This window comes from Callithrix jacchus, chromosome 6 (assembly GCF_049354715.1).
Source record: "Callithrix jacchus isolate 240 chromosome 6, calJac240_pri, whole genome shotgun sequence".
Lineage (NCBI taxonomy): Eukaryota > Metazoa > Chordata > Mammalia > Primates > Cebidae > Callithrix > Callithrix jacchus.
In genome coordinates, this window is record NC_133507.1 from 58,997,625 (window position 1) to 59,023,679 (window position 26,055).

The window sequence follows — 26,055 nt, forward strand, 5'->3', positions numbered from 1 at the left end:
GTCACCCTTGCCTCTGCCTCTGTATTCGGTGATTCAGACTTCATGGCCACAGCAAATCAAACTATGATCCTGCTATGGCTCATCATGTTGAGGTTTGAACTCCCAGCCAAACGGCTGTCACTCAGCTGTTATTATGCCAATCACCCGTCACTGCAGGTTAAACATGATAGGTTCACCAAGATCTTCCAACTCTTCAGACATCTGAAAGGCAACTTGCTTCCCACACCAGAAGGCAACGAATCTGGGAGATATTTAGCTTCTAGATTTTAGAATTTCTGGCTTTACAGATGCAGGGGGACAAGGGAACTTGCTATCTTTCAGAATGAGTTGAAGAAGAGCCTCAAACTAGTGAGGAGGAAAAATGGTATCAGGAGTACATCACCTAAGTCTTAATAATTTTGACGTTCCTAAAAATTTATATACACAAATGAATCAAGCTCTCAGCATGAATGGAGCATAGCTCTTTGAAAAAACAAAAACAAAACCACTTGAAATCTCTCACACGTTATTGCTGTATTCTAATTTTTCCCTGTCAAATAAACAAGACATAAGACTTGGAAAATTCTCTTTTTTATGAAGATTTTACTGTAATCAAATCTTGAGATTTGACAGGTACTATTTTTCTCCAAAACTGAAAGAAACTGTTTCATCTTTTTGAAGTTACAGCATTCTGGTTTTGTTTTGTTGAGATGGAGTCTCGCTGTTGCCCAGACTCGAGTGCAGTGGTGTGATCTTGACTCACTGTAACCTCCGTCTCCTGGGTTCAAGCAATCCTCCCCAGTCAGCCTCCCAAGAAACTGGGATTACAGGCTGTGTTACCATGTCCAGCTAATTTTTGTGTTTTTAGTAGAGACAGGTTTTCGTCATGTTGGCCAGGCTGGTCTTGAACTCATGACCTCAAGTGAGCCAACCACCTCACCCTCCCAAAGTGCTTGGATTACATGCATGAGCCCCTGTGCCTGGCCTGAAGTTACAACATTCTTATGTCCTCCATAGAAAAGTATTTCAGACTTTTTTTTTTTTCCAGCGAAGTTCACATTTAGGAAGGGAGTACAGAGAGGGAAGTGACATTCCGTTTGGTGAATATGTACCATGTGCCAGGTACTGTGCAGGACGCTTTGCATATATTTCCGGCTATCATCTTCACAGCAGTCCTGAGGATGAGGTCTTAATGAGTCCCATTTTACAGCTGAGGAAATTAAGGCTCAGAAGTTAAGTAATGTTCCCCAAACTACATGGCAAATGTTGGCATAGCCATCATTCAAAGTCCATTGTTTGACTCTAAACTCCACATGCTTAGGACAGTATATTAACTCCTTCCAAAGCTTTGACTGGTGCCTTGCGTCCAATGTGCCATATTCAAGTTGGAAAGCAATGGCAGGGCATGGCCTACTGGAAACAGCACTGAGCGAAGGGTCTGAAGAGGCTCTGAAACCAGTGCTTACACTTGCAGAACACCTAAGGGGAGACACAACTTTTTAAATTCTCTGTGCTCCTGGTTCATCTGTTAAGGGGTAAAACAAAGTCTGCCTTTTTATTTGCAAGACTCTTTTGCAGAAAAATAGCATGATTATCCTTGCCATAGCCCAGTTAGTTTTCCCCTAAATGTGTCTTTACTATTACTGGTTGCAGTCTAAACAACTAAGAGTTATACAATGTGACAATGTATTTTATGATTCTACATGAAAATTTTTAGGGACATAGAGTAAAGGCAACTCAAGTGTGTTATTGATCATAACAACGTTGTTTCGTTCGGTGGTGAGGTGGTAAAGATACCTTTTCAGGCACCGCTTCTTTACGGTCAGAGTCTGGAGCTCTAAACAAGGTTCATAATGGAGAAAACAGATTCCAAATTGGAGGCTCTAACCATGGGCGTCCTCTGAAGTTTTAACATCGAGTCCTAGGGGTGCCTACTGCTGCACAAAAGTTTCATCTGAGGCATACTTTTGTGCCATGCCAAACAATATAATATTAGGCACAAGTGGACTGCAAGCCCACAATGACTTTGCAGCTTCCGCTCTGTGCATCAGGTAAACAGTATTCTGCCCTCTGGCTTATTTAATCCTAGCATGGGCAATAATTTTATTCCATAGCAAAGGAGATTCCTGTGCATTCCAAGCTATGCCATGACAAGAATTCTATTGTTTGTGCCAAACAAGGGTTTGGCAGAGCTCATTTCTTGTCAGAAACCTCGAAGCCACAGGCCGTCTTCTGTCTGCAGTAAACCACTGGCTCTAAGCCCTGTCACAACAAAGCATGTTTTCCTAAAGTAAACTACAATGCTTGCCCCCTAAACATTTCCCCCTACAAGATATGTTAAGCCTGCAGCTGTCAGAAATCAGTGCTAGGCCGGAGTGCGGTAACTCACGCCTGTAATCCCAGCACTTGAGGAGGCTGAGCCGTGCGGATCACTTGAGGTCAGGAGTTCAAGACCAGCCTGGCCAACATGGTAAAAGCCTGTCTCTACTAATAAAAGAGCTGGGTGTGGTGGTGCATGCCTGTAATCTCAGCTACTTGGGAGGCTGTGGCAGGAGAATTCCTTGAACTCGGGAGGCAGAGGTTGCAGCAAGCCGAGAACGCACCGTTGCACTCCAGCCTGGGTGACAGTAAGACTCCATCTCAATAAAGAAAAAAAAGGAAGGGAAAGGGAAAGGGAAAGGGAAAGGGAAAGGGAAAGGGAAGGAAATCAGCGCCAGTTCTCACGTATGGGAGAACTAGGGAAACCAAGATAGCATGAGAGTGAACTGAGCAGGACCCTTGCCTAGGACTGAAGGGCATCATCCTATCTTGTGTTAAACAAAGGTTTAGAAGCAGTAGGGGACTAGTTTGCAATTCACAGTGCACCTCAAGCTCAGGTGCACCAGATAAATTATTTGGTAAATGATTTCCCCCAGATGTTTCATTGCTATTTCGTGGCTATGGAAAACACCAGGAAAGGAGAGGCAGCTGCCTCCTGCCCAAGTCCAAGAGGAGTTTGGATCTTATCTTCTCTCGCACCTGTACCTCCTCTGAGAAAGATTCTCACTTTGAGGAATTAAGCTTTTGTGTGAAATTACCAGGGATCTTTCTAAGAAATAGAAATGAAATGAGGGAAGAAAAAGTGAAATAGAGGTAGAACTACAAATAGAGACCCAGAAAAGAGTGACAGAGGGCAAGTTTGTTTTCCTTCCATTTGTTCAAAATGGGCCTTTTCTCTCAGTGGTGCATTTACGTACACTCCTCCTCTTGTTTGGCTGATCAACAATCTACTTATGGACGGCTTTATCAGGATGAAAAATACCTACTGCAGTCATTTTTACCTCCAAGAACCATGGGTCGTCTCAACGCATAGCCTTGGCTGTGTTTTATAATAATTTTTACTCTTTGTATTGTTTTAGATTTCACAGAACTCTTTTCCAATGAGTGTTGGCAAAATACAGAATACATGATTTATTCAAACAGCATCGCTTTGAGGGAAAGTACATTTTAGAGCCCTCTGTATTAGAGTTGGGAGAATTTGAAGCCCCAAATTAAAGCTCACTGTTTACCATGGGAGCCCCACCATAAAGTATGTACTTAACAAATAGTAGTTAAGTAAGTAAATGAAAGAAAGAAAGATCCCAGTTTAAATATAGTTGTCCTGCACACATAGGGATATATCTGGAAATTTAGTTCTAGGAAATTATAACCACCTACACATTGCCAACCCACCAACAAAATGCTAAAGGAAACAGCTTTTTTTTTTTTTTTTTGAGACAGAATCTCACTCTGTTGCCCAGGCTGAAGTGCAGTGGCCCAATCTTGGCTCACTGCAACCTCTGCCTCCCAGATTCAAGTGATTCTCCTGCCTCGGCCTCCCAAGTAGCTGGGACTACAGGTGCATGCCACCACGCCTGGCTAATTTTTACATTTTTTAGTAGAGACAGGGTTTCACTATATTGGCCAGGCTGGTCTTGAACTCCTAGCCTTGTGATCTGCCTGCCTCAGCCTCCCAAAGTGCAAATACAAACGTGAGCCCCTGCACCCAGCGAGGAAACAGCCTTTTAAACAGCCTTTTGAAAAGGCTAGAAAAAAGCCTTGCACTAAAAGAGTTTAAAAGTTCAGGTGGTTTTTAAACAATAAAAACTTGGTTCTAGTACAATGCAGGGTCAGGCTGTCTGGATACGATGTTTGCTTTCTCTTCTGGAGGCAGCATTTAAAGCAACTCTACTCTGCACGCATCACATGATGTGCCCAGTGGTTTCCAGCTGCAGTGGCTTAAAATGCCTGTTCACAGGCTCAAGGAAGGCGCCCTGCCAGCCTTGTCAGAGTCCCTGCTGATGCTGGGAAAAGCACTCTCCCCAAAGAGCGTCAGAGGAGAAAGGGCCATCACTGTTAGAGCTGTTGTTATCTTCTGATAACATCTGTGTTGTTGGCAGGGCCAAGCAGGGGAGTATGTAGGAAGCTGATCCAAGAACAGAGAGAAAGAAAATAACCATTTCCACAGCACTGAGGCAATTAGATGAAAATGTGTTGTAAACTAGTGGCTCTTTGGACTCCTCGTGTGTCTGGGGAGAAGCCGTGAGGTAGGTGCTGGAAGGCCACTCTTCCTGGGAGATGCCTCTAGTCCCCAGGGCTCCACTGTCCCCTATTTAAAAAGGCATTTCCCCTTTGAGAGAGGGAGGCCCAAAACCTCGCTCTCATCTAAAAAACAGACCCTGAATTAGAGGGGCAGTTGTAAAGCCAGTGCTTTAGAAAAAATAATGAATGAGATATTACATGTAGGTTTTTAAAAAAATTCCTTGTAGTTTGTTTGATAATTTTCACTGAGGAATGTAAGCATTTTTTGGTTGAATAAATGTAGTTAGGTTCAATTTCTGAAATATAAGGTAATTAAAAATACAATAGATTAGTAATGGAATCAATGTCACTGTTAGTTTTTACTTAGAATATACCATGTATTTGAACACTAATATGTACTTTTTTGGGGGGTTTTAACAAGTATGTATTTTGATTCTTTGACATTTAAAGGAATGTGTTTTCCTGTGGCAAGAACCCATTGTCAAAATTAACCAATACTAAAAACAATGAAACGTGCCACTTCTTACCAAGATGACATTCCAAGTTGTTTCCCGCCTCCCTCCAGCCCCCCAGAAAAGAAACTGACTGACAATACCTTTGCTCGGGCTCCTACACCCTCTCCCGCTCCTCTCTCCTCTCTACATCTCATAAACGCCCTTTATTGACTGTGCAGCGTTATACACATAGGAAATGTATCCTTGTGTACCCAGGGTACTTTTTTCCGTTTGTTTTCTCTTCCAGCATTTGATCACTGGCTGGTGAACTGTTTCGGCCCACAGAGATCTCTAGACCACCAGCTCATGTATTTGAAAGGCATCTGTTTATTTTGAAAATGCAAATGTGGCCTACCTCAAAGACTGACAGGCAAGAAATGACCCACTGAGTGAGGGAAGAGGTTTCCAATCTGGAGCCTTGTCCCTCCCTTAGTCACACCAAGACCAGTGGCTGTCAGCACCACTTAAACCTGCTCCTGGAATCAGAGTGAAGGGCCCACAGTTAAAAAGAGCAGGCTTGTCTCTCGATAATTAGCCAGGCAGATCATTTCTCTTCCAGTTTAAAGTAATGACGAGGACATTTACAAAGGACTCTGAGCCTTTGAAATGGTGACTCCTAGACTGAGGGCTGCCTGGAGGAGGGCCCCATAACAAGGACACAGAGTTCCTAACGGTGGCCGCCCAGTCCTTACGAGGAGAAAGCCCGGGAAGGTTAATACCCTGACTTTGATCTCTGTCAAGGCATACCAGCAAGAATTAATTTACATTTCAGATGAAAAAGGTTGACAGCATGAAAAGGCATCTTGTTTCTGGTATGTGAATGTGCCGTAATAGATCGGGAATTCTGAAAGGAAGTTCTGAGGAAGCTAAAGGGATAAGCCGCCCGGCTGCTTTTATTGGGAAGGAGATGAAAGGAAAACAAATTTCAATATGCGCTGCTCTGTAGCAACATGTAGGCCAAATGCTTCCTAAATTTTAAGGGCTGCTCTTTTAAAAATATATATAACATATCTTAGCAACACCACTTAAGAAAATACTCTGGGCCAGAACTAGAAATACAAATGCATTCCACAGAATCTAAATTTCAAATGAAATGATGTGTTGAAAAAATAATAAATTAGAGAATAACCTTAGAAAATAAACAGAAATGGCCATGCTGTGATAACATCCCAGAGCCACTTCCTGCCGGCTCCCAAAGTGGGAGCTGTATCTGGGTCTCCTTCTACTCAGAAATGTCCTAGTGGGATGGAGAGAGGCTTGTAATGAGACTATGTTTGGGAAGATCACAATCCCAAACAGATAAGTCCGAATGAGCTGCTTTGCTTTTTTGATAAATGCAACCATGCCTTCAAATCTAAAGATAAGGAAAATATTCCCAAGTAAAAGTAAACCGCCCATGAAATTGCAAACATTGCTACCCCATTCATGCACCTTTACCACCAATGCAAAACCAGCTCATCAGTTCCTGTCCAACATCAGTGGTGTTGGCCAAAGGGCAGATTCTGTCTGCTTTTGCTCTGGCTGCCATGCTACTTCTAAGAGGGCAGAGGTAGTGTTGGTGCCACCTTCATGCCCATCTAAGCCCCTGCAGACTCAGTTAATGGAAGTTCCCAATATCATCTGACAGGCAAGAATACTTTGGCGGCAAAGCTAAGAAACGGGAGGTGCTTGCAAAGCTAAAAAAAGGAGGCACTCTTAAAGAACTTGTTCTCTCAAGTCCCATGGGGTGCTTTCAAGGCTAAAAAAAGGCAGACACCCAAATGTGGCACATATACACCATGGAATATTATGCAGCAATCAGAAATGATGAGTTTGTGTCATTTGTAGGGACATGGATGAATCTGGAGAACATCATCCTCAGCAAACTGACACAAGAACAGAAAACGAAACACCGCATATTCTCACCCATAGGTGGGTGATGAAAAATGAGAATGCATGGACACAGAGAGAAGAGTACTAAACACTGGGGTCTATTGGGGGGAAATGGGGAGGGCCAGTGGGAGGGGGAGGTGGGGAGGGATAGCCAGGGGAGAAATGCCAAATGTGGGTGAAGGGGAGAAAGAAAGCAAAACACACTGCCATGTGTGTACCTATGCAACTGTCTTGCATGTTCTGCACATGTACCCCCAAACCTAAAATGCAATAAAAAATAAAAAAATAATTTAAAAAAAAAAAAAAAAGGCAGACACCCTTAAAGAAATTTACTTTTTATAGTTCTGCTGAGCAACATTATCCTTCCATGGCAGCTACCCGTAGGTGCTCCACTGAAAAGATACAAAAATTACTGTCCTGATATGAGGAAGCGGACCCATTTCTGTTTTACAGCAGTATTCACTTGGCATTAACAGTGCAAAACAGGGAGCACTCTAAAGATGATTTTCACTCAGGGAGAATGGGATTTATGATTCCTATATACTGAACTCAGGGGAGACACAATAAATAAGCTCAAGTAAGTTAAATTTCAAAACACATGGAGAGTGGTGTGTGTGTGTGTGTGTGTGTGTGTGTGTGTGTGTGTGTGTGTGTGTTGGGAGGCAGGCAAGTAGGGAACAAATGATGGGCTTTGAGTTCTCTCTTAAGCTGTAACAAGAATCGCATCCCTCTTCCTGAGGCTTTGAAGTTGTAGAACTTAGAATTCCTAGGGGATGGTGTTAAAAGTTAACATTTGCATTTTAATAGCACCCTTTCCTCCCAACTATTTTAGTTTTGAATGAAGACATCAGGCTTCTATAGTGGTCTAAGAGTTCTGAGAAGTTTACTTGGAGCCAGGTTCTGGGCAGGGACCTCTTTGAAAAGGTTGCAGCTGTTTTATTTAAGGGTTTACTTCAAGCTCAGCGGTATGTGAAATCCTAGCCCTCTCCCTGCTGCTGAGTCTATCTACTAGCCTGGCTATTTCTCTCATTCTGTCTCCAATTTCTTGTGGCTCCTGGAGCTCAGGGGTCTATTTCTTCCAGAGCCTCGATTAGGAATATGCAGTCTCACATGAGGGAGGGAGCCCAGGCTGGCACCCACAGTAGACACTACCATTTGCAGAACAGCAGAGTGACTGAAGAGCCAGAGAGGGGCAGATGAGTCAGAAACCAGAGCTCACACCTCTCAGGCTGCCAAGGGCAATGTGAGCCATAAGAGCCACCATGTGCTCATGCTATGGGGCCCCGAGGACCATGGTAGCCACATACAGACTTGGACTTTGAAAACTCAGTTTGCTCGGAAACCCCCTGAGTAATTCCTCTTCTGTTGTGCTGAGAGACAGGTCTTGCATATAATTAGAGAATTTCAAAACTAGAAGGCACCTTCTGGACCTTTTTTTTTTTTTTTTTTTTTTTTGAGACGGAGTATTTCTCTTGTTGCCCAGGCTGGAGTACAATGGCGCGATCTCGATTCACCGCAACTTTCACCTCCTGGGTTCAAGCGATTTTCCTGCCTCAGCTTCCCGAGTAGCTGGGATTACAGGCATGTATCACCACACCTGGTTAATTTTGTGTTTTTAGTAGAGACAGGGTTTCACTGTGTTGGTCAGGCTGATCTCGAACTCCTGACCTCAGGTGATCCACCCATCTCAGCCTCCCAAAGTGCTGGGATTACAGGCGTGAGCCACCCTGCCCAGCCTCCTTCTGGACCTTTTTAACCAATGCTCTCTTAACAGATGAGGGACACGTGACTCCAAGAGGGAAAGGGTATTGTTCAGTTGGCGATGTGCAATGCTGACTCTATCCAAACAGCCTGTGCTCAAACGCTGGCTCTGCCACTGATGAGCTGTATGAGGGTGGACAAGTCCCTTCACTTCTCAGTGCCTCCGTTTCCTCCTCTCTAATCTCAGGTATACAAGAGAACCTAGTCAGACCATCCTTAGCCAAGTACGGCAGACAGCAACTACTCACTGCTAGCATCATGGTTATCACAAAGGAAGGGCTGGAACAAGCACTGGGACTCCTGTCTCCCAGAATTCTTGACTCATTCCAGTGTTCCTGAATTATTGACCTTTCAGCTTTTCTACGCTCATAGGAACTTAGTCACAGAATATTTTCAAGCGGACACTGTGAAATGACGCTTTAATTACCTGCTTGAATATGAACAGCAGACTCACTCCTTCTGTTGCTTATTTTCTTAAATTTCCTCCGAGCATCATATCCTCTCCAGGCTAAAAACATAAAACCATGTGCTAGGAATGACATTAATTTAAGAACGTGCCAGAGAATTGATATAAGCTGTTTTCCCCTCCAATCTATTGCCTGGCTAATCCTCCTTTCTGCTTTCTCGCTGAACAAAATAAGCAGAGGTGCGTGAACTATGGTAAGAAGAGAGGCCCCTCTGTTCCCACAGCTTGGCTTTGAGGATGCTTCTGAGGGGTTGCTTTTGTTCAGGCAGTGATTTCCAGAACACTCTGGGTTCCAGGGATAAGTCATGTGGGACCCCTACCCCAGGTGAGATGGTTTCCTGTCATTCTAATCCCTGGAGAAAGCCCTGTCTTCACGACTTGGGGATACGAGGCAGGGCGAGGTTTTTGAGAGGGATGGTAGGAAAAAAGCGGAATAGCCTGAGCCTTTCAAAATCTGTTATATGGGAGAAAAATATAAAGATGAAAGCTGAAGAAGAGAAAGAGAGGAGTCAAGAGAAATAATAAGTAGCACGACACTGTCACTTGTGGATGAACTCTGTGCGAAGAGGTATGCTGAGGGAGAGGAAGCTGTGCAGTGGGAAGGGAAAAGGCAATGAAGAAAGTGGAGAAAAAGGAGAGAGAAAAGAGGAAGGGACTCTTGGGGCGAAGGTGGTTAGGCCCTTTAGATACTGGGGCATTCAGCCACCCACGATGAGTGTAACGTCTCTCTTCGTTCCTCCCATCTCAGTCTGAGCATCGCAAGTCTCCAAGTTGCTGGGTGAGCTCATGAAGTCCAAAATAGACTAAGGCACATTAGGATTCTGGGTTATGAGAGCATAAGGGAAATCATCCACTTTGTTCAAGATCTGGTGCTTTCATAATCATTTGTCTATTGCACAGGAACTTGAATGTTGTGTGTAATACTAAAGACACATGTATGTAAACAAAGAGGCACTGACTAGGCAGGGCACATGAAAGAGACTAGCAACTTGTCCCCTTGGTTTAGAAGTTCCATCTGGACTAGAAAAGCCTTCTGAAAATGGCATTAGTAACTCTGATACTGAAAACCCGGCCATGGAGCTAAAGTGCGTATTATCTTAGTCATTCTGGGAGATGCGGCGCATGTCTGTGTGACTGGGGCTTTAGATCATTGGTCCATTTATACTGCTGGGGCTCAGATAATGATACCCCAAAATATGCTGCTTTGGACTTCAAACTTAGAGCATCTGGATAGCAGCAAATGCAGGGAAGAGCTTTCTCTGAACTCCCCCTATCGATCAAAAGGTTAGATCCTCCAGAAGATATTTAACTGTGTGAATTCCTTCCCCAGATATCTCGTCAACCAGGGGAAACTGATGCATACAGCAGGAAGGAAGGCTGGAATAAATACCACCCAGGGGTCAGACGAACTGTGTCCCGGGCTATTATCTGTTCTTTAGGCCCATTCATTTCCCCCCAAAAATCTTTAATCTTCCCTTAAAATTATCTATATCCTCCACTTCCCCCTCCCCTATGAAGAGGGTATTTAAGCTTCAACCATCTGGCTTTTCTTTGAGTTTTATACTTTTTATGACTTGCATGTTAATAAATTTGTATGTCTTTTCTCCTGTTAATCTGTCATTGTCAGTTTGTTTTATAGACTCAAATTATCAAACCTTTCGGACATGGAAAGAAAGTTTCTTTCACTCTGACACAGTCCTGTTCACGGCTGTGATCTCAGCACCTAGCACAGAACCTGTGTAGTAGGCACTGATACACATTTGCTAAAGCAAGGAAGAAAAAAAGAAAGGAAGGAAGGAAGGAAGGAAGGGAGGGAGGGAGGGAGGGGAGTGGGAGGGGAGGGGAGGGGAGGGGAGGGGAGGGGAGGGGAGGGGAGGGAAACCACCTAGAAAAGCAACAGGTGAGTATTCCCCAGTACTAAATGACATGCCAATACTCAGGGCAGTATTTATGAGAACTGGACCATTTACCTGACTGGATGGCAATGGCTCCCTTCTCTCTCTTCTCTCTGACTTTTTTGTATCTCCTGGCTCCAAGCCACCCCTTGGTATATGCCTGTAGCACAACCACTCTGCCTATGACTTCTCGAAGTAGCAAATTTAATTGCTCAACATGATAATATTTGAGAAAAACCTGAAAGGAGATATTAGTTTTAACATTACATGTGGATTCCTCAACAGAAATTCACTCTACTACAGCATATTCAAAATGAAAATATTCAAACAATTATATAAATAAAGTTTATAGTGATGTGACTTATGCTCACATTACTGACTTCTTGTGGGTAAACACAGTTCCCCTTCTAAGACTGAGCCATTGATGGAGACAGATAATGAGGTCAACAGGGTTTTGGCAATTCCAGATGCTCTACAGGCCTGTTTTGTGTCAGTCAGGAGTTCCATTTTCTCAGTTTGAGCTCTGCCTACTTTCTTTCCCCATAGCCTCTGATAAAGGTGGTAACCAAGAGGACTGACCCAGCCAATAGTAGAAGTTCAGAGGGCGAGGTACATGGAGGATACACACTGATCGTCTGCTGAGGAGGAGCAGTGCTGCCATCAACACTCAGACAATCAGGGTGGACCATAAAAACCTGGGATCCTGGGCCGGGCGCAGTGGCTCACACCTGCAATCCTAGCATTTTGGGAGGCGGGTGGATCACCTGAAGTCGGGGGTTCAAGACCAGCCTGACCAACATGGAGAAAGCCCATGTCTACTAAAAATACAAAATTAGCTGGGCATGGTGGTGCATGACTGTAATCCCAGCTACTCGGGAGGCTGAGACAGGAGAATCACTTGAACGCAGGAGGCAGATGTTGGAATGAGCAGAGATCACACCATTGCACTCCAGCCTAGGCAACAAGAGCAAAACTCTGTCTTAAAACAAAACAAAACAAAACAAAACCTGAGATCCTATGGGAACGTGATGCTCTCCCAAATGAAAAACTATACATGCTAAGACTAATAATCAGGCTATGCAGCATATAATGCGAGCCCAACCAAAAAAAATGGACCAACTCTACTAGAAACTCATCACTGCCATTAACATGATTTGTGTATTTACCTGAGGCACTGGAATAAGCAGCACTGAGAAAAAGAACATTTTAAAATGAGCTCAAAGATCTCATTCTAGAAATGCTAAATGGCTCTGAAATTACATACAGAACAGGAGGCAAACCTTCTTCCTCTAGTCCTTAAGGCCTCCAACACCTTGACTTAAGACCAGCAAAGATTGTTAGGTTGGGGTCTTGTTTGCTAAGCTACGTGACTTCCAGAGCCATTCATGCCCAAGAGACAAAGAAATCATACTCGACAATTTGAACAATAAAGAAAGAACTACCTTTGTTTTTCCCAGCACCCAGTGATCTAATCTGGACTTTTCCAAGATAGCCACGCAGCTCTCTTTGCTAGCAAGAGGTGTTTGATGTGCTCTGAATGCCAAGTAATAATACCTGCAAAATAAAAGAGTGAAGTGAAGCATTTTCAGTCATCATTTGAGTCAGTATAGTAGAATTACTCGGCACCATTGACACACTTTCTTTTTTAATAGTAAATATTTGTCCAGCACCAATAATAGCATAGTAGGTAGTAAAAATACAAAATTGATACTGATTAACTTGGCTCTTACTGACTTTCATATTTTCTGCAATGTATATTTATTTCCCTTTTAATGTTGCATTGTAATTCGTATTCAGTGCATACTTGGTGTCTTACGCATGCAAAATCAAAATATCTAATCCTTTGAGAAAGCTGAAATTTAGACAACTCTCCTAGTGAAAGTAATTTTAAATATTAGTATTACTATTAGAAAAATAAATTCCACCGTATACATTTTGACTCTGCAAAGTTCCATCTAAAGCAATTTGTAGACAGCAGAAGTGATCACAGCCTAACACTATTGATTCTGCTGAGCCATTCATCTTATTCAAGGTACATAGGAGGTGTGTTTTCTTGATACAATCATGAAAACCACATTTGTTTCCTAAAATTACTTCATTTTCGTGAACTTCTAAACTTTCAGATGAGAGTTTCAAAGAAGAACATTGTAGGGAAGGAAAAACATCTTTTTTTTTTTTTTTTTTTTTTTAAACGGAGTTTCACTCTTGTTGCCCAGGCTGGAGTGCAATGGCCCAATCTCGGTTCACTGCAACCTCTGCCTCCTGGGTTCAAGCGCTTCTCCTTCCTCAGCCTCCCAAGTAGCTGGGATTATAGGCATGTGCCACCACACCCACTAATTTTGTATTTTTAGTAGAAACGGGGTTTCATCATGTTTGTTAGGAGGTCTTGAACTCTTGACCTGAAGTGATTCACCTGCCTCGGCCTCCCAAAGTGCTGGGATTACAGGCGTGAGCCACCACGTCCAGCCAGGAAAAATATATTTTCCTCACCAATCCAAGTTCACAGCTGAGGCCACTATAACAAAAGTCAGATTAACAAGAGAAATGCATACAAATTCATTTAACAGAAGTTTTAAGTGACACTGGAGGCTTCATGAGGAAATGAAAACCTGAACAGTTAGACTTGTGTATTTTTATGCCAACTTTGATGAAGAAGCAAATAACTGTGGAGAAACAGAATTGAAAAGAGTTTATTACCATATTGGTAATAAAAGAGGGAATTTAGCAAGGCCTCTTTATTCAGATTCTTCTCTGTGTCCCTAAATCTTCAGAGGTATTTCCTTTTCTCTGGGTACAGGCAAAAAAGAATGGGTCACATATGGGTCTTACGACCTGCTTCAGGGGAAGGTCAAAAAGTCCTTCGTAGATTGTATGACCTGCTTCAGCGGCGAAGGGCAAGAGAAGGTAAGAGTGACTTTCCAGTCTCTGCTCTTTTCTCAAATGTCAAGGTGCCATATTTTGGGGTAGTGTGTCCTGAACTCCATTGTTACCAAAAGGGTTTTTTCCTCCCCTTTCATTTCTTCTCCTTTATTCTCCCTGTTTTTAAAAAATATAACTTGTTAAGGTACCAGGCATAGTGGCTCATTCCTGTAATCCCAGTACTTTGAGATGCCAAAGTGGGAGGATCACTTAAGGCCAGTAGTTCAAGACCAGCCTGGGTAACATGGCAAAATCCCATCTCTGCAAAAAATAAAAAAAAATTACCCAGCCATGGTGACATGTGGCTATAGTCCCAGCTACTGGGGGCTGAGGCAGGAGGATGGCTTGAGGCTGCGAGTTTGGGGCTGCAGTAAGCCATGATCACACCACTGTACTCTAGCCTGAGTGACACAGGGAGACTTTGCCTCAAAATTAAAAAATAAAAAAAATACATATACATATATATATATATATAAACATGTCTAATGTATGAACATATATAATATATAAACTTATATTATACATATGATATATATATTATACATAACTTTTTGAATGTATTATCCTTTTTGAAAATCTCACCGTAGTTTTTCTTTAGAAAACTTGCAAGTTTTTTCTCTGCTTTTCGCTGCCATCTATAATTAAGTTCGATCCCTTGGAAATTTCAAAATAAACTTAATTTCCTTGTCAAAGGATTTTCCTGCCATTCCGCAAAAGAGACTAATCTGCTATTTTGAAATTACTTTTAAAGAGAGTGGTTTTTACTTTTTAAAATAATCACCAAAATGTGAAATATATCCCTCCCCCTGCCAAATATATCCGTATCTTTCTATTAATGGAAGAATAAGAGTACCTGACCAGTACTTGAGTCACTCAACTTTATCTTTCTGCTACAAGATTATTTTACAAGTTAGGATATAATGCTGAATTTGCTGGAAACATTTGCATTCAGAAATTCTGGGACTGTTTCTAAGGCTCTGAGTTTTTGTTTTCACCTTTGGGGAGGAGGGGCAATGCCCTCTGAACCTCAACAGTGGCCAAGACCAGATGATGCTAGATCATTTGGCAGAACCCAGGAACCTGCTCACAGCAGATATGTTTCCGAGCTAAGTGGGAGACGGGACAGCCAGGAGTCAAGCTGAGACCTTTCTTTTTTTCTTTTTTTAGACCTTTCTCTGGACAGTTCATGACACCAGCACAGATTCTTCGGCCCCAGGTTCTCTAGGTTATAATTTCTCTGACTTGGCTTTGGCCCCAACAAAAAGATTGTGTCCTGGAGCCCATGGGAATGGTGGGAATAGCTGGCAAATCTATTAAGGTGAGAAAAGTCTGTGGTAAAATCAGGATTTCCTATAGATTTAGGACCAGCTATTTACAACATGGGCTCTGATGGCTTTAAGTAGCCCAGGCTTGCTTACGGTGAATGCTCAATGTTATTGGTGATGAATTATTTAAAGAATCTAATGAATGACCAGCACCTTGAAAGATATAAGAGGAATGCAAGATCTGTTCCAGTTCACCAAAGATTTATACTTATTTTTCAGACATCTGTGGGTATTTCTTAGCAACTGTTAATTTATAAAGAGGCAGAATGTATCCTGAACATTAACATTAGAATTTAACTTGATTTTTAGTCCATCAACCAAAATATCATAATTTATTACAAAAATAATATTCATATCTGGCTTAGTTCAGAAAGAGATGAGTAACAGTACTGTATGTAAAGAGGTAGATTTCAAAATATAGTGAAGAAACATAGAAGTGACATATCTATAGTAATCAAGTCAGAAACGCTAATGTGTTTCCTTCATGGAATAATTTTGGATTCTAGCAGGTACCATGGTGATAAATCACTTTGACTGAGCTCCTGTGTGCTTCAATGTAAAGGCAAACTGAAAGGAACCAACACAAGAGGTCCACCAGGAAGGGAGAGTTTTCTGAGGAGATGCATTTTATCCCTTTCCTGAAGCAGCATGATGAGTTAAACAAGCAAAATATATGCAACGGCAAGATAATAAATGCAAAAGTCTGTCTGGAGAATCTGCATATTTGAGGGCATTGTAAAAACCAGACTTTCCTGAGCTGCCTCCTATAAGTAGAATCTATCTCACATGTTAGAGTCTGAGCATTGAGTTAAGAGTCAGAAGATCTCTGTCTCTAATTTTCTCTCACTTACCTCTCTGTACCTAACTTTCCACAAGTGGGAATAGGAGCCAGATAAATGGTTCTTAACCCTTTCCTTGGGTAGGGAGAGAGACATGTTGGGGCTCATGGCTTTATGAAAGTCTGGTAAAAGCTACACATATTCTATCTTAGCAAATGCTCTTAACACCACACATCACATACAATGTCAAGGAATCCACATAACTTCTTTTTGTTTTTTGAGACACAGTTTCACTTTGCTGCCCAGGCTGGAGGGCAGTGGTGTGATCTGGGCTCACTGCAACTTTTGCCTCCTGGGTTCAAGCAATTCTCATGCCTCAGCTTCCTGAGTAGCTGGGATTACAGGCATGCACCACCACACGTGGCTAACTTTTATATTTTTAGTAGAGACAGAGTTTTACCATGTTGACCAGGCTGGTCTTGAACTCCTGACCTTAAGTGATCTGCCTACCTTGGCCTCCCAAAGTGCTGGGATTACAGGTATGAGCCACCACACCTGGCCCCACATAACTTCTGATGGCCCTCAAGGACCAAAGAGCACTTCCTGCTGCAGAACTCTATGGAAGACATACATTTCCCAAGGTTTCTTTTTATTAAAACATATAAGCTATCAAAATAGTATATATCCAGTTGGAAAATCTCTCTATTCAAAAAATGTCATTTAATTTTCTGTCTAAACCATTTTGTTGCATGGAATGCAGACTGTTCAAGGAAGAGTTTCCTTAACAGGCAAAGCAGTTTGGAAAGCAGTTTGGGAAGCAACAGATAACTAGACATACATCCTCCTGCATTTAAATTATGGAATCATAAACTGGAAGGATCTGTAACATTCCAGGCTATGTTTGTTTTATATTACTACATAAAAAATTACTTCAAAATGTAATGCCTTAAAAACAGATATGTATCACCACACAGTCTGAAGGTCAGGAATTCAGGAGCAGCTTATCATTTTCCAGCCAAGGGTCTCTCATGAGACTACAGTCAAGATGTCAGCCATGCCTGCAGTCATCTGAAAGCTTGACTGGCACTGGAGGATCCATTTCCGAGATAACTCACTCACACTGCTGTTGGTTGAAAGATTCCATTCCTCTCTGGCGGTTGGTAGGAGGCCTCAGCTCCTTGCCACATGGTTCTCTCCAGAGGACTGAGTAGCTTCATTATATAGAAGATGGCTTCCCTCAGAGCAAAGGGTCTTAGGGTTGGGGTAGGGGGCAGAGAGGGAGAGAAAGAGAAGAATTTGCAATGTCTTTTGTGACCTAGGCTTAGAAGTGACATATTCTCATTTCTTCTCTATTCTTCTATTCCTTAGAAGTAAGTCACTAAATCCAGATCACATTCAATGAGAGAGGAATGAAGTTCCACCTCGAAAGGAGGAATATCAAATAATTTGTAGACATATTTTAAAGCTGTCACAAGAGATCTCTCAAGCTCATCAAGTCTTCTGTCTAGTAATGAAAATAAAAACCACTCTTGATATAAAATGACTTATCCAAGATGACAAATTAAGTGACAGAGACTAAAATTATTATCCAACTCTTGACTTCCAGGTCATTAATATTTTTAAAGAACTGATATGACTACAGCTAATGAAGTTTAATTTTTGATGCAAGGGGAAAAATAAGAAAGAGTAAAGTTAAATGGTACTTCTTGCCAGAAAAGACACGAATGATAAATTTGTCTACACAAGAATGAAATTTTTCCACCTGAAAAAAACTGGAGATTTGGCAAGAATTGATCTCTTTTAGCTTTTTAGCTACTGTTTGTTTAGAAATAATGGGTTTTCCATGTTACACTTTATTATGCTCTTTATAGAGAGTCCCCAACAAAATGCTATTGTTTGGAATGTAGGTACATCCCTCATCAAATCAACGGTGGTTAATTTCTTGGCCTATTTAACCTATTTAACTTGAAGAATATTACTTTTGAGGCAGAAGCTTTCATTTTCCTTCATTCTCCTTTCTTATGTTCTTCAGTGCAAATAAACTAGAGTCTTTGGTAAGACAGAGTAGAGAAACAGAGACTCTGTTAAATGCCCCACAGTTGTCCTATGAGACCTGATCCATGTCAGCAAAAACAAGGTTTGTGGTCTTTGCTCTGGCTTCACTCAGAAGAATGTGAAGGATGTAAGTCTAAGAAATTGTAATGACCAAACATTGCTTTTCCAGGATAGAATCAGAAACAAAGTCTATCAGGTCTCCAAGAAATTCCAGGCTTTCCCCCAGAGGAAGCAGGACCTTAAAGAGAAGACAGAGAGGTAGGAAAGACTGAGGGCGCTATGGAGAAGGAGTAAAGAGGGAAGGTGGCCCTGGACTCTAAGCCAGATGAGCTCTGTATTTACTGAAAGGCAACTTAATTATAGAGGAAAAGAAATGTTTAGAAATTTGGGAAGCTTTCTGTGTTCCTCATCAGTTGTCAATTAGATTATTTCTTAAGTTATTTTCATTCATGTAAAGAACTAGACCTGACCTCTTCCAACACAATGTGGGCAAAACTGAACTGAAATGAACTGATGAGACTTCAGACTCTACTACCACATGTTGACAGCTACCATCTAGGCAGCTACAATTTATAGGACAGAAAACTGGGAGAGAGCTAAAGAGAAAGAGAACTCTGGAGATCTTGGAGGATATTCTTAAGCATTCAGCAGAGTACTAACTGGCACATGCACAAGAGAAAACTATCCAAGGCTGGAAAGAACCATCTGAGAGGATTAGATGGAGCAGTGCCTGGTGCTTACAAAGGGCTGGCAATACCAGCTGCTTACGCCAGCCCAACCAGTTAATCTCATAATTCACAGGACAATAGATGGAGTACTCAGAAGGATGAAAAAATATTAGTCATTAACACAGCTCTGGTTCTACCTAACAACTCTTTTTTTTTTTTTTGGAGTCAGTCTCATCTCTGTTGCCCAGGCTCACTGCAGCCTCTGCCTCCCAAGTTCAAGTGATATTCCTGCCTCAGCTTCCTGAGTAGCTGGGATTATAGGCATGTACCATCACACCTGGCTAATTTTTGTATTTTTAGTAGAGACAGGGTTTCAACACATTTGCCAGGCTGATCTTGAACTCCTAACCTCAAGTGATTTGCCACTTCAGCCTCCCAAATTGCTGACATGTAAACATGACACATCTACCATGATATACCATATTCTGGGTCAAAAAACATAACTTAATAAATTAAAAAATATTCAAGTCACACAAATTATGTTCCCTGGCCACAGTGGAATTAGACATCAACAGCAGAAAGATAACTGGAAAATTCCCAAATATCTATGAATGGGCTTCTGAATTACCCAGAGGCCAAAGAAAAAAATCAAAAAGGAAATTGGAAAGTACTTTTAATTAAATAAAAATGAAAATATAATGTATCAAAATTTGTGGGATATTTAGCGAGATAGATCCCCCAAAATTTGTGGGATATTTAGAAACATATAGCATTAAACACTTACCAGAAAAGAGGAATGATCTCAAATACATGACTTCACCTCCACCATAAGAAATTAGAAAAAGAAGGGCAAATTAAACCCAAAGTAAGCAAAATAAAGGAAATAATAAAGATTAAAATAGAAGTCAATAAAATAAAAAATAGGAAAGCAATGGACGAAACCAAAAGCTGGTTTTCTGAGACAGTTAATAAAATTGGTAAACTTCTAGCCACACAAATCAGAAAGAAAGAAAGAAAAAGAAAATATAAATTACCAATACCAGGTATGAGATCGGTGATATCCTGTAGTTTCTACAAATATTAAAAGAATAATCAGAAGATCGAAGATGGCAGTTTAGGAGGCTCAGGATAGCAGCTCCTAGTAAAAGTGCAGAGGGTGAGTGGATGCCGCATTTCCACATGGATCTTTATTGCCCACAGACCAGGAGATTCCCAGGCAGAGGAGCCCCATGGGTCGCCAGTGCAGCTATTTTGGTGGCGCCCCGGTGTGGCAGTTCTCTGTACAAAATACATGGGTCTGGTTGCCCTTTTAAGCTGGTAATTGGAGCTCCATGAAGGCAGAGCCGCCCATCCATCTGATTAAACAGGGGACAGAAACAGGGAGCCAGGCCAGGAGATTCCTGGGCAGCACCATTATTTCAGCCGGTGCAGTGGGTCACCACATGGGAAATCACACAGATCCTGGTGCCTTTTCAGCAGGCGACTGGAACACCTGGGAGAGAGTCAACCGTTCAACGTAAAAAAAAGGCTCTGAGGCAGGGAGCCATGTGATCAGGCTCGGCAGGTCCCTCTCCTACACATACAAAAACAAACAGTAATTGGAAACACCCTGGGTTGAGAGTTTCGCGGCAAGCATAGCTGAACCTGGGACAGTCCAGCTCTGTGAGGGAGGGGTGTCTGCCATTACGGAAGCACTCCACCCCTATGGAGGTAGTCTGCCATTGCTGAGGCAGCCCGCCATTGCTGAGGCAACCTGCCACTACAGAGAGAGTCCGCCATTACAGAGGCGGGCCACCATTGCTGAGGCAGTTCTAACCACACCCAAACAAACAGGACTGCAGGGAAGTTCACATGGCAGCAGGGCGGAGCCCACAGCAGCTCAGCAAAGCCTCTGCAGGCAGACAGTGACTGGGCTGTCTCCTTGCTGGGCAGTGCAGCCATGAAAAAAAAGTCAGCAGCACAATGGAAACTCATAAATAAAAGCCCTAACTCCCCAGGACAGAGCACCTGGGGAAAAAAAGGGGGTTTCTGACTTCTGCTGCAGCAGACTTAAACGTACCTGCCTAGCAGCTCTGAACAACGGAGCTCACAGCTCAACACTTGAGCTCCTATAAAGGACAGACTGTCTCCTCAAGGAGCTCCCTGACCCCCGTATATCCAAAGAGTCACCTCACAAAGGACTGATCAGACTGACATTTGGCGGGCATCATTCTGGGACAAAGATAGCAGCAGAAGAAACTGGTAGCAACCCTTACTGTTCTGCCGCTGCTGCAGGTGATCCCCAGGCAAGCAGAGCCTGGAGTGGACCTCAGCAGTCCTAGAGCAGAGGGGCCAGACTGTTAGAAGGAAAAATAAAAAACAGAAATAACTTCATCATCAACTGAATGTCCACTTTGAGACCCAATCTGAAAATCAGCAACTACAAAGATGACAGGTGGATAAATCCACAAAGATGGGAAGAAACCAGCACAAAAAGGAGGAAAACATCCGAAACCAGAACACCTCCCCTCCTACAAGAAATCACAACTCCTCACCAGCAGGGGAACAAGGCTGGATGGAGAATGAGTGTGATGAAATGACAAAACAGACTTCAGAAGGTGGGTAATGAGAAACTTCTGTGAGTTAAAAGAACATGTTCTAACCCAATGCAAAGAAACTAAGAACCTTTAAAAAAGATTTGACGAAATGCTAACGAGAATGGACAACTTAGAGAGGAATATAAGTGAATTAACAGAGCTGAAACACACAACACGAGAACTTCACAAAGCATGCACAAGTTTCAACAGCCAAATTGACCAAGCAGAAGAAAGGATATCAGAGGTCGAGGATCAACTCAGTGAAATAAAACCAGAAGGCAAGATTAGAGAAAAAAGCACAAAAAAGGAATAAACAAAGTCTCCAAGAAATATGGGACTATGTGAACAGACCTAATCTATGTTTGATAGGTGTACCTGAATGTGACGAAGAGAAGGAATCCAAGCTGGAAAATACTCTTCAGGATATTATCCAGGAAAACTTCCCCAACCTAGCAAGGCAGGCCAATATTCAAGTCCAGAGAACACCACAAAGATATTCCTCAAGAAGAGCAACCCCAAGGCACATAATCATCAGATTCACCAGGGTTGAAATCAAGGAGAAAATGCTAAGGGCAGCCAGAGAGAAAGGTCAGTTTACCCACAAAGGGAAGCCCATCAGACTCACAGCAGAGCTCTCAGCAGAAACCCTACAAGCCAGTAGAGAGTGGGGGCCGATATTCAACATCCTTAAAGAAAAGAACTTTCAATCCAGAATTTCATATCCAGCCAAACTAAGCTTCATAAGTGAAGGAAAAATAAAATCCTTTGCAAACAAGCAAGTACTCAGAGATTTTGTCACCACCAGGCCTGCTTTACAAGAGCTCCTGAAAGAGGCACTACACATAGAAAGGAACATCCAGTACCAGCCACTCCAAAAACATACCAAATGGTAAATACCATCAATAAAATGAAGAATCTGCATCAACTAATGGGCAAAACAGCCAGCTAGCATCAAAATGGCAGTATCAAATTCACACATAACAATATTAATCCTAAATGTAAATGGACAATGCCCCAATCAAAAGACACAGACTGGCAAATTGGATAAAAAGCCAAAACCCATCGGTGTGCTGTATCCAGGAAACCCATCTCACATGCAATGATACACAAAGGCTCAAAATAAAGAGATGGAGGAAGATTTACCAAGCAAATAGAGAGTTAAAAAAAAAAGCAAGAGTTGCAATTCTCATCTCTGATAAAATAGACTTTATTTTTATTTATTTATTTATTTTTTGAGACAAAGTTTCACTGTTGTTACCCAGACTGCAGTGCAATGGCACAATGTCGGCTCACTGCAACCTCCGCCTTCTGGGTTCAAGCAATTCTCCTGCCTGAGCCTCCCGAGTAACTGGGACTACAGGTACGCACCACCATGCCCAGCTAATTTTTGTATTTTTAGTAAAGATGGGGTTTCACCTTGTTGACCAGGATGGTCCATCTCTTGACCTCATGATCCACCCGCCTTGGCCTCCCAAAGTGCTGGGATTATAGGCATGAGCCACCGCGCCCGGCCTGATAAAATAGACTTTAAAGCAACAAAGATCAAAAGAGACAAGGAAGGATATTACATAATGGTAAAAGGATTGATGCAACAAGAAGAGCTAACAATCCTAAAGATATACACACCCAATACAGGAGCACCCAGATACATAAGGCAAGTTCTTAATGACTTACAAAGAGACTTAGACTCCCACACAATAATGAGGTGGGAGACTTTAACACCCCATTGTCAATATTAGACAGATCAACCAGACAGAAAATTAACAAGGATATCCAGGACTTGAACTCAGACTTCAAACAAGCAAACCTAATAGACATTTACAGAACTCTCCACCCCAAATCCACAGTATACACATTCTTCTCAGCACATCACACCTACTCTAAAATTGACCACATTATTGGAAGTCACTCCTCAGCAAATGCAAAAGAATGAAAATCATAAAAAAAAAAAACAGTCTCTCAGACCACAGTGCAATCAAGTTAGAACTCAGAATTCAGAAACTAACTCTGAACCACACAGCTTCATGGAAACTGAACATCGGGCTCTTGAATGTTGACTGGATAAACAATGAAATGAAGGCAGAAATAGAGATGTTCTTTGAAACCAACGAGAACAAAGACACAACATACCAGAATCTCTGGGACACATGTAAAGCCGTCTCTAGAAGAAAATATATAGCAATAAGTGCCCACATGAGAAGCAAGGAGAGATCCGAAATTGACACCCTATCATCAAAATTGAAAAAGCTAGAGGAGCAAGATCAAAAAAAAACTCAAAACCTAGCAGAAGGCAAGAAATAACTAAGATCAGAGCTGAACTGAAGGAGATAGAGACACAAAAAATCAATAAATCCAGGAGCTGGTTTTTTGAAAAGATCAACAAAATAGACCACTAGCTAGATTAATAAAAAGGAAAAAGAGAGAATAACCAAATAGATCCAATAAAAAATGATAAAGGGGAAATCACCACAGATTCCACAGAAATTCAAACCATCATCAGAGATTATTACAAACAACTCTATGCACATATACTAGTAAACCTGGAAGAAATGGATAAATTCCTGGACACTTGCCTCCTCCCAAGCCTAAACCAGAAAGAAGTTGAAACCCTGAATAGACCAATAACAAGATCTGAAGTTGAGGCAGCAATTAAGAGCCTACCACACAAAAAAAGCCCAGGTCCAGATGGGTTCACAGCCGAATTCTACCAGACACACAAAGACGGGCTGGTACCCTTCCTTCTGAAACTATTCCAAATAATCCAAAAAGAGGGAATCCTTCCCAAATCATTTTATGAGACCAACATCATCCTGATACCAAAACCCGGCAGAGACTCAACAAGAATAGAAAACTTCAGGCCAATATCCATGATGAACATAGACGCAAAAATCTTCAATAAAATACTGGCAAGCCCATAGCAACAGCACATCAAAAAGCTTATCCACCATGATCAAGTAGGATCCATCCCGGGGATGCAAGGCTGGTTCAACATACGCAAGTCTATAAACGTAATTCACCAAATAAACAGAACCAAAGACAAAAACCACGTGATTATTTCAATTGATGCAGAGAAGGCCTCTGACAAAATTCAACAGCCCTTTATGCTAAAAACCCTCAATAAACTAGGTATTGATGGAACATATCTCAAAATAATAAAAACTATTTATGACAAACCAACAGCCAATATCATACCGAATGGGCAAAAACTGGAAGCATTCCCTTTGAAATCTGGCAGTAGACGAGAATGCCCTCTCTTACCACTCCTATTCAATATAGTACTGGAAGTTCTAGCCAGAGCAATCGCAAGAAAAAAAAAAAAAAATAAACGGTATTCAAATAGGAAAGGAGGAAGTCAGATTGTCTCCATTTGCAGATGACATGATTGTATAGCTAGAAGACCCCATTGTCTCAGCCCAAAATCTCCTGAAACTGATAAGCAACTTCAGCAAAGTCTCAGAATACAAAATCAATGTGCAAAAATCACGAGCATTCCTATACACCAATAACAGACTTAAAGAGAATCAAATCAAGAATGAACTGCCATTCACAATTGCTACAAGAAGAATAAAATACCTTGGAATACAACTAACAAGGAATGTAAAGGACCTCTTCAAGGAGAACTACAAACCACTGCTCAACAAAATAAGAGAGGACACAAACAGATGGAGAAACATTTCATGTTCATGGTTAGGAAGAATCAATATCCTGAAAATGGCCATACTGCCCAAAGTAATTTATAGATTCAATGCTATCCCCATCGAGCTACCAATGACCTTCTTCAAAGAACTGGAAAAAACCACCTTAAACTTCATATGGAACCAAAAGAGAGCCCGCATAGCCAAGTCAATTCTAAGCAAAACGAACACAGCGGGAGGCATCACACTACTGGACTTCAAACTATACTACAATGCTACAGTAATCAAAACAGCATGGTACTGGTACCAAAACAGAGATATAGACCAATGGAACAGAACAGAGGCCTCGGAGGCAACACAACATATCTACAACCATCCGATCTTTGACAAACCTGACAAAAACAAGCAATGGGGAAAGGATACCCTGTTTAATAAATCATTCAACTGTAAGGACATATGCACACGAATGTTCATTACAGCACTGTTTACAATAGCAAAGAGCTGGAACCAACCCAAATGCCCATTGATGATACACTGGACAGGGAAAATGTGGCACATATACACCATGGAATATTATGCAGCCATTAAAAATGATGAGTTTGTGTCCTTTGTAGGGACATGGATGAACCTGGAGACCATCATTCTCAGCAAACTGACACAAGAACAGAAAATGAAATACCGCATGTTCTCACTCATAGGTGGGTGTTGAACAATGAGAACACATGGACATAGGGAGTGGAGCACTACACAGTGGGGTCTGTTGGGGGGAATAGGGGAGGGACAGCAGGGGGTGGGGAGTTGGGGAGAGATAGCATGGGGAGAAATGCCAGATATAGGTGAAGGGGAGGAAGGCAGCAAATCACACTGCCACGTGTGTACCTATGCAACTATCTTGCACGTTCTTCACATGTACCCCAAAACCTAAAATGCAATAAAAATAAAATAAAAATGACAAAAATAAATTAATTAATGAAAAAATAATCAGGGAAATATGAATTACTTTATGCCATACCAATAAGCTAAAGAGAAAAAGCATATGATCCTAATAAATGAAAAAAAGCATTTGACAAA

The 26,055-nt window shown here is 41.8% G+C and overlaps 1 protein-coding gene across 5 annotated transcripts in view; it reads right to left on the bottom strand.

Moving 5' to 3' along the window:
• Nucleotides 1-26,055, bottom strand: part of MYO3B (myosin IIIB) — a 503,216-nt gene that overhangs the window by 140,397 nt on the left and 336,764 nt on the right. For 2 of the 5 annotated variants that reach the window (XM_035304564.3, XM_035304568.3), the window contains 4 exons: nucleotides 17,170-17,301; nucleotides 12,470-12,581; nucleotides 11,103-11,265; nucleotides 9,094-9,174 (listed from right to left, as the gene is read on the bottom strand). In XM_035304564.3, coding sequence (XP_035160455.3) covers nucleotides 9,094-9,174; nucleotides 11,103-11,265; nucleotides 12,470-12,581; nucleotides 17,170-17,301 — 488 coding nt within the window. The remainder of the gene's footprint in view (nucleotides 1-9,093; nucleotides 9,175-11,102; nucleotides 11,266-12,469; nucleotides 12,582-17,169; nucleotides 17,302-26,055) is intronic. The other 3 variants (XM_035304566.3, XM_035304565.3, XM_035304567.3) reach the window with 3 other exon arrangements.